This window comes from Hakea prostrata, chromosome 10, assembly GCF_041222555.1.
Source record: "Hakea prostrata isolate BN-2017 chromosome 10, UWA_Hpros_2, whole genome shotgun sequence".
NCBI classification, from domain to species: Eukaryota; Viridiplantae; Streptophyta; class Magnoliopsida; order Proteales; family Proteaceae; genus Hakea; species Hakea prostrata.
This window is the reverse complement of record NC_142609.1, coordinates 41274798-41289350: the sequence shown is the minus strand read 5'-3', so window position 1 is coordinate 41289350 and position 14553 is coordinate 41274798. Positions and strand designations below refer to the sequence as shown.

The 14553-nt window shown below is 37.3% G+C and overlaps 2 protein-coding genes across 5 annotated transcripts in view; both read right to left on the bottom strand.

Annotated features, from left to right (window-relative positions):
* Positions 1-1790: 1790 nt before the first annotated feature.
* LOC149003034 (Concanavalin A-like lectin protein kinase family protein) lies at positions 1791-4953 on the bottom strand. The gene is made up of 2 exons (XM_089138868.1): positions 2670-4953; positions 1791-2253 (listed from the first exon to the last, which is right to left on the bottom strand). The coding sequence occupies exon 1, from the start codon at positions 4717-4719 to the stop codon at positions 2671-2673; it is 2049 nt and encodes a 682-aa protein (XP_088994994.1). The 5' UTR covers positions 4720-4953; the 3' UTR covers positions 1791-2253; position 2670.
* A 2440-nt stretch (positions 4954-7393) lies between these two features.
* Positions 7394-14553, bottom strand: part of WYR (inner centromere protein, ARK-binding region protein) — a 28655-nt gene continuing 21495 nt past the window's right edge. Inside the window, exons 9-10 of one of the 4 annotated variants that reach the window (XM_089136553.1) lie at positions 12323-12500; positions 7394-7915 (exon numbers count right to left, since the gene is read on the bottom strand). The gene's annotated coding sequence lies outside the window, so the exon portion shown is untranslated. The remainder of the gene's footprint in view (positions 7916-12322; positions 12501-14553) is intronic. The other 3 variants (XM_089136555.1, XM_089136556.1, XM_089136552.1) reach the window with 3 other exon arrangements.

Genomic DNA, 14553 nt, shown 5'->3' with positions numbered 1-14553 from the left:
AAATTGAAGTGTTCCAAATTCCAAAAAAATAATGTCCAGTTTCGACCGAAACATAGAAATTTCGGCCTTTTGCAAGGTTGAAATTCCTGTTTCGGTTGAATTTTGTTCCTTGCATGGATCCTCAGTTGAAGTTAAGACGTGATGATGGTGACTTGTTGGATGATGTCCATCGTTACAAGAGTCTTATTTGGAAACTTATTTATCTTATTGTTACTCATCATGATATTTCTTATTATATTGGTGTGTTGAGTCAGTTTATGCAGTCTCCTAGAAAGGCCCATTGGGACGCAACGATGAGAGTATTTCGATACCTCAAGAGTGCGCCTAGAAAAGGGTTCATCTGTCGACCAAATTGAAGTATGACTTGGTTGCCTTTTCTGATGCAGATTGGGATGGATACGTCATAGATTGCAGGTCAACTACATGTTGTTGTGCTTTTCTTGGTGGAAATCTTGTGACTTGGAAGAGTAAGAAACAATCCACCATTGCCGATCTAGTGCTTGAAGCTGAGTATAGGGCTATGGCCCACACCGTTGTTGAATTGATGTGGCTTGTTCGTTGTTAGAGGAAATGGGATTTCCAGTTTCTGCCCCTATGAAAATGTTTTGTGATGATCAGGTAGTCACTTACATTGCTAGTAATCTAGTGTTCCATGAGAGGACGAAATATATAGAGGTAGACTGTCACTTTTTGCGTAATGCAGTCAAGAAGAAGCTTATAACGACTCCTTTGGTAAGCTCTATTGACCAACTAACTTATTTGTTCACCAAAGCTCTGCTCAGACCAAGTTTTCAATCTATCTATTGTAAGCTAGGCATGAGAGATTTGTATGCTTCATCTTGAGGCCGAAGTATACGCAAGTTTGGACTATTTTACTGTTCATGTGAAAGTATTATTCTAGTGATGCTACTCTACTTTCTATTTCTAATGTAGGAGTGTTGTTACATAAATTTTGGGAGTTTCTAGAAAGCATAGTTTTTATTTTGATGGTAGTTTATATTTTCAGAACTTTTTATTTTAGAAGCTAGAAAGTTGCTAAACTGTAATTTTTTGTTTTATTTTTCTTTTCTTTCTAAAGGACAGTTACTTGTCTCTCAAGTTGTATTAGATTCATTAGAAGTTATAAATAAAAGGGCTCAGTGTTTCTAGACTCTTTGGCTAGAATCACAAGCCTCTTCTATTGGTTCTTCATCTCTCTTTTCTCTTTTCTTTGTTCAAGTTCAACTATTGTTTTGATTATTTAAATCTTGTTTTCTAACAAAAGGATAGAAAAATTTTGTTGGCATCTATACTTTCTCTTCATTTCTAAGCAGATTTTGACTCAATAACTTAAAAAGATCAAACAAGGATGGCTTTTCTGGTACCAGATGGAGGTTCACATTTTAATCTACTTTGGATCTTTTACAAGTTTCCTTGCCTGTTATTCTGTCACAAACTCAAATTCGTAGAAGGACAAGACACAAGTTGTGAAGGGCCAACATGACCAAATTGACTTGTGCCAATCCAGGCCAACCGAGATTAGCTTTTGTCTACTTTTCTGTAGAAGACTTGCAAGGACTTCGGCCAGCACGGATAGAATTCCTATTGTAACTAAAGTAACTCTTACATATACCTTCTCCAACTTTAATTCTCAATATCAAGCATGCAGTTTACTATTGAAAACTGGCAGATCACATAGAATATCCCATGGTTCAATTGGAAATAATGAGTATCTGATTGAACCTAATGAATTGAATCCCCCCCCCCCCTCCCATCAGCAGCCAAAGTTTAATTTCTTACCATGTCAGGAAATGGTTTTGCTTGAGCAACAAAGTGAAGTCTGTACAGTCTACCACTGGATAGTGAAGTCCATTGATTGCTGAAGTAAAATGTAAGGCTGATAAGTTTCCGAAAAAAGGGAGAACAGCAAGATTTGTCAAATTTGCAAGTTGTATTTCTTATTGTGGAGACATGCTCAAGTACGTAAGCAAGGAGAAACAAATCACTGAAGAAGGCACCTTTGACTTTAACAACAGAAAAAGGCCACATACAACACCTATACAAACACAATAAAGAATGAAAAAATACCAACAATTGAAAAAAATGTAAAATGAACATAAAAGACAAGGACAACCATCCCCTCAGGTCCAGTCTATGCGGTTCCTTGCTGCTGTGGCTTAAAGTTCAATTTTAGTCTCATTAGAAGATAGTAAAGACTGTATGTTTTTGCTTTCAACAACTGCTTACTTTCTTCTGGATGAACCTTGTCTGAGTCTGTACAAGAAGAAACATAGAGATCAAATTATTTGCAGAACTTTTTTTTCGGTTCCAACAGAAGAAAAATACAATCTTTAATCCAAGGTTCTTCGTTATCATGGTGTATTGTGGGGTTAGATTTTGCTTAAATTAAATGATTCCAGATGCAGAATCACTACTGTGAAATCATTAATTAAGATGGAAGCAGAGTTTCAGTACAAATGTGCTGAGGAAACTTTTTATTTTCAGGACAAACTACAAATTTTCAATTGGAAGATAATTTAATAAGTAGAATAACCAGTTTATCTGTATCACACAACCAGATAAAATCAAGTCATTTATTGTAAAGCAATGAAGTTTCCAATCTAGAAATGAAGTAATAGCTACTAAAATCCAGCATCTGCTGGATTAATTAACAAATTTCTGGAGCTTACCTCAGTTGATTATGATCTCTTTCAAAGGGCTAGGTGCCTTGCTTTCTTCAGACTCAGAAACAATGTCTTCAAGGCTTAATGGCAAGCTGCTGCATAAGAAAGTAATAATTGGTTTCGTCTTTGGAACAAGGGGAAGCTCTGCCTCACCATTAAGGATCTGGAAAACTCTTCTCATGGAAGGCCTCTCCTTGCAATTTGGGTTTGCACAACTCAGTCCCACAAGCAACAACCTCCTCATTTCCTCCACTTTAAACTCCCCATTCAACCTCTCGTCTGCTGCTTCAATGAGGTTATCTTTGGAGTGCAAAGCCCAAACCCAATCTACCAAATTAACCATCTTCTGGCTATTTACATCTTTCTCTATGGGCCTCCTCCCACAGGCCACTTCAAGCATAACCACACCGAAGCTGAAGACATCTGTCTTTTCAGTTGCTTTCCCGTATTGAAGATACTCAGGAGCGAGATATCCCATTGTCCCAGCTGTTAGACTTGAAACAGGGCTCTTGTCATGCTCCATAAGCCTTGCCAGGCCAAAATCTCCAAGCCTTGGATTGAAGTTTCCATCCAGTAATATATTGCTGGTCTTTATATCCCTGTGGATGACTTGCTGCTCACATTCCTGGTGCAAGTAAGCAAGAACAGATGCGATCCCCAATGCAATGTTGTATCTTTGGGGCCAATTTAGTGAGATACCCTCACCGGGTTCTTGATACAGGACGCTATCAAGGCTCCCATTAGGCATGAACTCATAGACTAACAATAACTCACCTTTCTCAGCACACCAACCCTGAAGCTGAACTAGATTCTTGTGCCTCAAACAAGCTATTATGGAAAGCTCTGCTTGGAATTCAGTTAGACCTTCATGACAACGTTTTGATCTCTTAACTGCGAAAATAGTTCCTGAACCAAGAAAAATAGCTTTGTACACAGTTCCAAATGCTCCATGGCCGAGGACTCGGCTGGAACTAAACCCTTTTGTAGCAGCTTTTATCTCTTTATAATTGAACTCTCTTGGACCCTTCAGAAGCTCCTTCTTGAAGCTACCATGTGTCCCAATGATGATGCATTTCCTAACAGTTATCCAGCTTAACACCATGGCAACTACAAAAAATAACGCAGTACCAGCCATTCCTAGGCCCAATCCAAGATTCTTTTGGGTTTTGTTGGTCGAATTAGAGACTGGAATTACAGGTATGCCAAAAGTTTTCGGGTGATCAGAGACATTCTGAGGCCCAGAATCTGGTTTCACAGGTTGGAACCCAAAAGTTTGGAAGGTCCACTCCCTGATCAGATGGAGCTCTGTGCTACCTTCAGTAGATGCTGAGAACCCTGCATACATCGTTTTTGTGAGATATTTAGATAGGTCTATTTCCACTGACAGGACTGGTTCCTCTGGTTTGGAACTTGAATAATTCATCCAGACATTCAACTTCTTCTGATCTTCTTTGTAATCAATCCACGCTGTGATCCAATTGCCACTCTTAAGATCAATACCAGTGGAATCTGCGGCCTGAATTGAATTTAGGCTGTTAATATCCAACCCAATGTGGTTGTCGCTTGGATCATTGAACTGAGGATCCAAACGGGTATCAAATTCCACAGCAACAAAGCTATTCTTTGTCAACTGGGAGGAATTAACAAGACCTAGAAACCCACCTGGGCTTCCGAGCGTCTGATTATCAGGGGAAAGGAAAAACGTTAACCCATCACCATATGAGCTTGGATTCACGTTGGTAATCGCAAAAGAGAACCTCGTGGAAAAAGAAGCTGAGTTGTTGGTCTCAGGATCCAAGAAGGAAATGGGTAAATTGCAGATTACGCTGCCGGAGCTGGATGAAGGGACATCAAGCTCTCGCGTAAGACCCACAACACCGTCCTTGAGGTAAGAATCGCCAAGGAGACTGAAATTCCGAATGCCAAAGGAAGAGAAATCGAAGCTTATATTCACGGCGGCGACAGTTGCTGGAACGGTCAAAATTTTGTAAGAGAAAACTAGAGAAAACAAAAGAGGAATAATTCTACTCGGCATTTTCTTTCTAACCATAGACATAGCTCAAGAACTCAGGGGAAGTAAGCATTATCTGAAACCACAAGTGATAAGAGGAGAAAACGATTTATTGCAGAGGTCACGGGATTTTACTTGGAATTTGGAGATATGGACAGAATTGAAAAAGAGAAGAAGACGACGGAGGAAGAGAATACAGTTAAAAGGTAATGCGTGAATCGTAGTGGGAATAGCGGTGAGAATCTTTGCTTAGGAGTTGGGACATGGGTTCTCAACGGTCGGAATGGGCGCGTTGAGTTGGGTGGTTTGAACTTTGAAAAGTTTTTTTTGGGGTTTGCAACGGTTAGTAAGAATGAAGATTTTTCAACTATTTTATTGCTTCTACCAAACAAGAATATTTTCACTTTGGGGCCCACAATAATTAAGTCTCATGTGCACCCACGTGTAGTACTATGGTGATGTAATCGACTTAGTGGAACGTGGTGGTGAGAGGGTACAGCCTAGCCCCTAGGCCAATATCGAAACAGCGGGTGTTGCTTGGGTCTTGTGCATTAAATATGCAGGACCATCAAGCCACACATTTTGAACCGTCGGATTGAAATTTCAATCGTCGCTCGACGATTGAAATTTAATGGTCGACATTCAATCTCGACCAAGATTTCGGATCTGACGGTCCGAAATCTTAGCTTGATGGTCATGCATATTTAATGCGCATGGCCCAAGCAATTTCCAGAAATAGCGAACCATGTCCAACACACTTTCCATCTACTTTTCATATTTGTGGTTTTATGTAGGATTCAGTGATTTGTTGTTTTATGTGGCATTCGGGTGGTTGGTACTGAGGTATCCGTGTCAGCTTGTGCACACATTCACTAGAGTTTATTCATTTCAGGTAGACTATGGATCCCAAAAAGAGGATACAACAGCCCATGAAACCATGGGAAGGATAAGGAATATGGCCACTCAGTCCTACAAGTAATGGTGAGTGCCTTCCAAGCTCGGATAAATGGGCAAGTTAGATGGAGAAAATTTCCACCACATCTTTGAATCTATCACTACTAGGGATAAAGTAAAGCAACGGAAGGATGTTGGCTGAATCGGCCGCACCCACCTTAAATCCAATTAAATCCTATTCAATACTATGTAAATTTGGTTAAATTAACACTATACATAGGTTTGAGTTTAATAATTAATTATATAAATTTAAATTTAATAATTATTTAACTAACTATCCCACTAACAACCCTAAGAGATTAGCTTAGTAATTGTTACACCAAAATTTGGCTTAGACCACTGAACCGGAACAAACCACTCCGCTGGATACATTTAGCTCTGATTTGGTTCAAGGAATCAGCTAGTAACATGTTAACTTGCACTTTCCGGGAAGTGACTTACCGTGGGGACTACCTTTAGGGTGTTGCCATGTGAAAATGCTAACATGACGGCATGAACACACAGTAGATATTTGAAATGTTACTTCTCGGTAAAGTTGGTAAGGTGATGGGTGACAACCTGTTTATAGCTGTAGGCGCATCAAAGCATTAAATTCAACATTTAATGTTATGCTCCAATACCTTAAGTACTTAATGTTTATCTTAGGGGGCGCAAACCCATCCAAATCTTCTTAGGAGTTGCTTCTTTACGATTAGTCTGGAGCATGAGAGAGAACATGTCACATCTAAGTCCACGTATGACAAGGTTACTGGCACATTTGGGAGAAGGTGTATCAACTCCATGATTTCTCCAGCAAGATTTGAGCCTTGATTTCTCCAACAAGATTGGTGACATTTCCCATCTAGGCCCCTCCATTCTAACAAATAGATCGGATGGTGAAGGTTTGTTCCCTTTCAGAAAGAGCCTAGAATTGGTCTATAAGGGCAACAAAAAAGAATCAGAAGGTAAGCCACGATTACTCTTGCATTTGGGAGAAGGTGTATCAAGTCCATAGAGACAGCCCACTTTTACCACTTGTCTTGTTTGCAGATAACTAGTTTGGATCATCTTCAAACCAATTCAAGAGTTGACAAATTTTGGAGCAACAGTAATCAAATACTAACACTACATAAATAGGTCAAGAGTTTAAATCTCATTGACCACTAACCTAACCTTAACGGGCGGGCCTGGCTTAGAAGAACCATAGCAGTGGGTTTGAATTGGGATACGGAATTTCTAAAACCCAGGTAAGAAAAATAAAAAAAAATTCTTTATTTGTTTTTTTCGAAAAATAGGATAAAGATTGAATTAGGTTTGGATTTAGGGTTCAAATCCATAGAGTAAGTTTGGGTTTAGACTGGCCCAACCCAACCCAACCCAACCCTCTCTATTGACACCCCTAGTACTAAAGAATTTTCCCTCTTCACCCATAGTATAGAAAACCTTTTTCCTTCATTGATGGTTAAAAAATTTCACCACTTTAGTTTCACTGACAATGGCTCATACTGTGCTCCTCTCTTTTGGAGGAAATCTCTCAGTGTCGAATGAGTTAAGAGAATGTAATATTCTAATCCAAATTGAAGAGTACTTATTGAATTTAGCCTAACCTTTGAATTAAAATATTTCATATGGTTGAATCTTATAATTCATTGAATAGTTCAGAGTATCCACATGAGCTATCTGTGGGTCCAAGAAGGATCGATGAGCTCTCAAATGCAGGAGACAGCTATGGAGTACTAATTTGCACCCATCATGGTACCTATATTAAGGGCTTCCATGGCCCAAGATGATTCAAAGTTCTGCAACAATATCATCTCACCTGCTTGTAGAATTCAAGCTCTGCACGGCAGCAGTGTGCAGAAAAATTAGATGTGGATGAGCCGACTTTTACTAGCCTGTCTAATCTACCTTGATAAGGAGTCTCAATAGTTAACATTCATCAATGATAGGAAGCAAAAAAGATTGAACAAGAAGTCCTGAATGCAAGGCAAAAATTGTGGGTTAATTGCATAATTTGAATGTCAGGATTTCAAACTTTTCAGTGAGGAAGAACTGAAGAAGATTACAGAGCCTTAAGAATTAGTGAAGGAGCTTCTGTGTATGTGAATCTAGGGCAGAAATTCAATGAAGGTAAATTTAGAGCTTCCTAGACCTCTGATGGAAACATACCTAGAACATACATATATACATCAAATGAAACTGAGTTGTATCAATTACAAAACTGTCAAAAGAGGAAGGTATCACCTTCTCCAACAACAATTCGGTAAACAGATAACCTTGGGATAGACGCCCATTTATACATGTCCCCCTACATGCACATGAAAAACAATTAGCTACTGACAATCAAATATGGTAACAATATAAGATTAAGATAAGAACATAAAAGGCTAGACTTGAAAATTGGTAAAATACATATAGTTAAATTGATCTTCCTGACTAATATAGTAGTTGTTTCTAGGAGTTTGGGCTTTGGGCCCTTCTTTTTTTTTTTTTTGGGGTATTAATTTCTTAGTGGATCTCCTAGCTAGGAAAGCACTCAGGGATTCGTACACCACCGAGTGGTCATGTTTCTCTAAGTGGTTATCAGAGCTCAGCTCAGCCATGTTTCTCTAAGTGGTTATCAGAGCCCAGCTCAGCCATGTCATTTGCACTGGATGAATAAATTTACTTTCTGCCAAAAAAATTAAAATAAAAAAACACTATGAAGCAGTAGTTAGAAGTTTACCCAAAAAAGCAATCAGTTGTTATTTTGTTTACTTTCTATTTTGAGATAATATCACTCAACTCCCCTCTTAGTTAATCACATAGCAATTGAATCCCCTCTTAGTTGGATAATATCATTTACCACCCCTCTTAGTTGGCGAAGTTATTAAACACTTCCCTTCTGTTAACTTTTTCAGTTAAGTTCTACTTTTACCATTAAATAAATTTTAAAACCCTAAATTAAAATTATATTTTAGTTAAAATCCTAAATGACCTGCAATTAATAATATCATTAAAACCTAAAATACCCTCAATGTAGTTAAACACTAAATTACCCTAAATTATTTTATTATTAAAATCGCAAAAAAAACCCTAGTGTTCCTTAATCTATACGATTCTTTTCATTAGAATTAAAAAAATCAATCAAAAAAATTGAACGTCTTCCTTAGGTTTCTTTTTTTCCCTAATGAAAGAAAGATATCTAAATAAAAGACATAGAGAGAGGTATTTTAGGGCGTAGGAATAAAATTAATTGAGATTAATTTAAGGTTTTAACTATTAAAGTAATTAAAGGTATTTGAGATTTTAACAATAATATTAATTAAAAGTAATTGAGTGTAATTTCGGGTTTTAAACTATCATATCTTTTTAATTAAAGGTAATTAGAGGTTTTAGAAAAATATTTAATGGTAAAACTAGAACTTAACGGAAAAAGTTAATAGAAGGGACGTATTGATATCTTTACTAGATAAGAGGGGAGATAAGCAATATCATCCAATTAAAAGAAGGTCCAAGTGCCATTTGTTCAACTAAGAGGGGAGGAAAGTAATATTTACCCTTCTATTTTTTTTTATTGTCCTTTTTATTAAATTTAGAAGATTCTATGCAGTATATAATTTTCCTTTCTATTGCAACTCAATTTAGAAATTTTCAAAAACTAAGACTTGATTTTACATTATAAACAAAGTACCAGGGGAGAGCCAAAAGATATATACACAAGCTCTCTCCCTCTTCTCTTCTTCTTCTCCTTCTTCTTCAGTCTTTTTCTTTGTTTTGAATTTCCTTTCAGTCCCTAGACTAATTACATGTACTGAAATTCTAACATGGTAACAGAGTAGATTTAATCAACCTAGTGACTGTTTCTTCTCTCTCAATCTTTTATCGTTGTTTTTCTTGAGTTTTTTTCTTCTACCTAGTGTGCAGCAACCTACTGTTGTTGTATCCATGTAACTAAGATCATCCTTTACCAACTTATGACATGATTTTTGTCTATCTAATATTGCTACTAAAGGCCCAGAGGACAAAGGTTGTTTTTGTCATTATTTGTTCAATTTGTGATCAACTAAAGGTATACAATCCAATGAAAATCTTCTTGCCATTATTTATTCAGTTCGTGATCTACTGAGATACAAGATCCAAGGAATTTTTTTTCACTATTCTGGGAATTGACTGTGTCCCTAGGAGGTCTTCCTCTTTGTTCGATGGAGTATGAATCTTATCCACAACCTACATCAACAGTTACTCTTTTGAGGGGGAAACTTCCTTTCCTGCAAATTGCTATTGTGAGGCCTTTTTATTTCTTTACCAATTATTACTGATCCCATCACTAGTGTTATTGCTACGATGTTTTGCATATACTTTTGTTATTGCCTCGTTTGAGTTGATGCTAGTGGTTCATAATTTTCTACTGTAATGATTGGAAGTTCTTGTACTTGGATTCATAAAGTAACATGGTTCCTTCAAGTACCCAAGTAGTTCCTCAGTTCAGACTTTGAGATATTGGCAATTTGTTGTCATTATTTATTCACGTGTAATGCTACACTTGAAGGGGAGATTGGAGCCTTTGTCTATATCTGCTCAAGTCTTTAAAGAGTATTATTTGTGAAGATTTTTTATCCTCATAAGGGCTAAGATGGTATTCTACAGTAACACCTATCTACTTGGTTGCCTTTTATCTACCTATTTGGTCCGTACTAACCCCATCCTACATTTTATCTACTACCTTGGCCTTAGTAACATATATTATCTTTTACCTACTTACTTGGTTTGCAGTAACCCATATTGTCATTTGTCTACTTAGTTGGATCATAGTAACCCTCTACTAGTCTACTGTCACTTGTCAACCTACTTAGCCTATAGTAAATCATATTGCCTTTTACCTACCTATTTGGTTTATAATAACCTTTATTGTCTTTTACCTACCAATACTTTTAACTACTACTTGCCATCTTGCGAAGAGCTGCTATGCAACTTTTAACTCAAATTTAATCTTCTTATGTGGAAATTCCTCCCCATTACTAGCATTATTTGGATAGTACCCTTGATGTAATTGTTGGTGTTATACTTATGGATATGGTTCATCTTCACCACTGCCTAGTATTCTTATTGTTGGATGGTTCATCTGACATGAATATTGTTTACTTAAGTTGTTTATCTCCTAAACGAAGTACTATTGGTGTCTATTATTGCCACATACGCTCAAGTGTAATGAAGCTCCTTGATAGGTTCTTGTTATTCCAAGCTGAAACCTTTGATATGTATACTCCAACTTGAGGGTGAATGTTAGAATATCACTTTCTATTTTAGTTACTTTCTATTTTTCTTATTACTTGGTTGACAAGTAATCTCCCTAGACAATATCCCTTTCAGCAGATTTGGGAAATTCTCTGTAATATGTAATTTTCCTTTTTGTTGTAACTCAATTTAGAAAACTTTCTTAAACTAAGACTTATTTTACATTATAAATAAAGTACCAAGGGAGAGCCAAAAGATGTATGCACAAGCTCTCTCCCCCTTCTCTTCTTCCCCTTCTTCCCCTTCTTCTTCTTCAATCTTCTTCTATTGTTCTTCTTTCTGAATTCTTTTCAGTCCCTAGGCTGATTACAAGTGCTCAAATTCTAACAGTAGTCAAGCATACTAGTAGGAAATTTTGACCTGAAGCTGCTGGAAGCCTGGAAATCACACTTTGACAGTACAGCCAAAGAAGACACCTTTACCCATATAAAATGAATATGAACTGATAAATTGATGCTAACCATCCACATAGCCCTTTCGAAGGTTCTGACGATTAAATATGTTGACCTGATAAGTTGATCCAAACAATCCACCCAATCATTAAATAATTCCTTTTAGTTAAATTGAAAACTAACTGATTGTCTCCAGAGTTTATGATGCAAATTTATCTAAGCATATTTAGGCGAAAAATAGACGCTGTGACTGTATGTTATAGAAAACCAGAACCGCAAAAAGAAGAAGAGAGGAATGAGACAGAAGAAAGAGAAGAGAATGAGGAGAAGAAGAGAGGGAGATTTCGCATGAAACTCTTCCCCTCATGTATATCTTATTTATAGTCAAAGATCCAATCCCAGTCTAAGAATAATTTCCTAAACTGGGTTACACAAAATCAGAAACTAGATACTACTTCAGCAAAACAGAAACTAAGCCCAGGATAGTTTGCTTGTTAACCAAGCACAAAAAGGGGTAGAACAGCAAACAACACCTAAAACTAATGTGTATTAGACACAAGTGCACCCCCATGGTACACTTGGTCATGTATACTTACATAACTCAACCACTAACACTCCCCCTCAAATTGGAGGGTATTGATCACCCGAAGACCAGCTGGCAACATCCCATTCATGAAGGCAAGGCCAAATAGGGGCTCGGTGAAATGTCATCTAGCTCATTGTCTTAAATTTCGTTTTAACTCAGTGTTTTGACCTAGTTTCACCAAAACATGGTACAATATGGTTTCCTTGGATTTTAAGTGGTTTTTCACCTAGTTTTTTTTGTGTACAACCTAATTTAAGGCCAATAAACACAATTCCAACATTATTTTTTTACGAAAATGCATAACACAAACTGGTATAATTGAATTGCACATGCACGTCCGAAATTGGATCAAGTATTTTCACAAATTTAAACATGGATACATAAGAAAATATAGAAACTTTCATTAAAATGCACGGACAACAAGAATACAAGAAGTCATAATCATGGTTCAAAAACTCACGACTCACAAATAACAGGTAACTGTTAGAAAGTTTCTAGAGGAAGGATCCCGTTGCAAGTTAGCACCAACACAGATCAGACTTATAGAAGGTTTAGATCTTCATCTCCATGATTGTCTCATCAATAATTAGTAAGCGGAGAAAAGTAGCACCAAAAACCATTAAGGACTCTCAAAGCCTCTGAAGAAAATAGCAATCAAGGATCAGATAAAAGCTCGGATACCATGTGACTGCAACTCAGTTTAGAAAACCAGAATCATAGAGAAATAGATACAGGAATGAGAGAGAAGAAAGGGAAGAGTACAAGGAGAAGAGGAGAGCAAAATTTAGCATGAAACTCTCCCGCTCACACATATTTTATCTATAACTCAAAAGACATTAGAGACTAAATTAGAAATTAGATTTTAATTCACAAAAATTTAGAAACTAAGCCTAGTAATGGTGTGCTTGTTAACCAAGGTACAAGGAAAAGGGAATAACACTTACAACTAATTATAGATTGTTCAGATATGTGTGATTTACCACTTCAGTGGTAACCACAAAGTTGAAGCTCTGCGATGTTCAGGACACTTGTTCCATCTGCAACTGCAAGGACAAATCTGTCATGCTGCCTCTATATTATATTAAGTTTTGGTTCATGTTTCACATTGTATTTCTGCGATCACTTAAAGTAGGGCCAGAATAGTACTTTTATTGTCAGAAAAGCGGTAAAGATTAACGAGAAGGGGCAGGCAAGAGAACTTAGAAGGGCTAAGAGAAAAGGATGGAGCCAGATGAGCAAATCAATTCCAATCTTGGCACTACCAATCAGTTGCAACAAACTACAGGTACACCATATTATGATTATGAAGATCTGAGAGACTTCCTTGCACTTTCTTTTTCAGTTGTGAATTTAGGGTTCTCTGGGATTGAAATATTTATGAATCTGGGGCCTGCGACAGAAAGAAATCAAGTTGCAGGCTGCCCTTCTTGCATGCAATAGCCTGTTTTCCTCCCCTCTTCTTCTCAATCTTCTTTTTCCCTTCTTTCTGCTCTTAAGCTGATTGCAAGAACTTAGATTCTGACATGGTATCAGAGCTCCTATGATTAGCTTAATAGATTCCTTCTTCTCTCTCGTCTGTGGTCAAGTTTCATCTTTTTCTGTTCTTTACCTGGTGGCTGTGACTATGTGGACTGGTAGATTCTTCTTCAATTGAATTTATGAAATAATCTGCCCAAACTACAGCTCACTATTCTTCTGGTAAATAGGAATCTGGGGTTGTGAGAACTATTGCATTGCTGTCCTACACTTTTCAGTCCTGATTTCTGCCCCTATGGCCACTGAAGCAACTGTTGAACCTGCTGAAACCAATACACCATCGCTTTCATCTGAACAACCCAATATTCAGATCACATCTGAAGCTCAAGGGAGCTCCAATTATCTTCTAAGGGCCCAGGCTGTTCGAGTATATATCTTGGCTAAAGTAAACTGTCCATGTCCCACCCCCCCACCCCCAAAAAATAAATAATAAGAATCTACTAAAAATAAATAATATGAAGCCTGGTCCAAATATGATGCAGTAATTATGATGTGCTTGTGGAATGGTATGGAACTGACTGTGGCAGCCAACATTGTGTTTCACTCCACGGCAAAGAGAATATGAGATGATTTGCAGAAGACACTTCCCCAAGAGAAAAATATTAACCAAATCTATGATGTATATGTACGACTCTTTCAGTTTCAGCAATCTGGTAAACCATTGTGAGACTATTATAGCTCCTCTAAAGGTATGATGGGATATCGAAATAAATTTCAGCCTATCACCACTGACATTGAGAAACTTGAAGACTCAGCACAATGAATTCTTTGTCTCCAAATTCCATGATGAACTGGAGCCTGAACACAAGCATATAAAAGAACATCTGTTAGCTGGTGAAAGTGTACCTACTCTGAGTGAAGTCTTATCTCATCTTCAGCATATTGATATTTCAAGGGGTTCTAATCCATCAAATACTTCCAAAGGAAGTACGTCAGCATTTACCACATTAATTTTTCTTCTCTTGTTCTGTTTTTGGATTTGGGAGAATGGATCTAACAAAAGAGTGCTTGTTCGCCTATTTTCTGGTTTATGCTGTTGATGCTCCTGCATCTTAGCAATGAATATGAACGGCACCTTCTAAAACTATCAATCCATGGTCCTCCAGCAATGGACAGGAAATCACTCCTTTTCTGTTCTTGTTCATCTCGGTTCTT

What these genes read in the sequence shown, in the direction of transcription:
- LOC149003034 (XM_089138868.1), bottom strand. Translation starts at nt 4,719, where the DNA reads ATGTCTATGGTTAGAAAGAAAATGCCGAGTAGAATTATTCCTCTTTTG.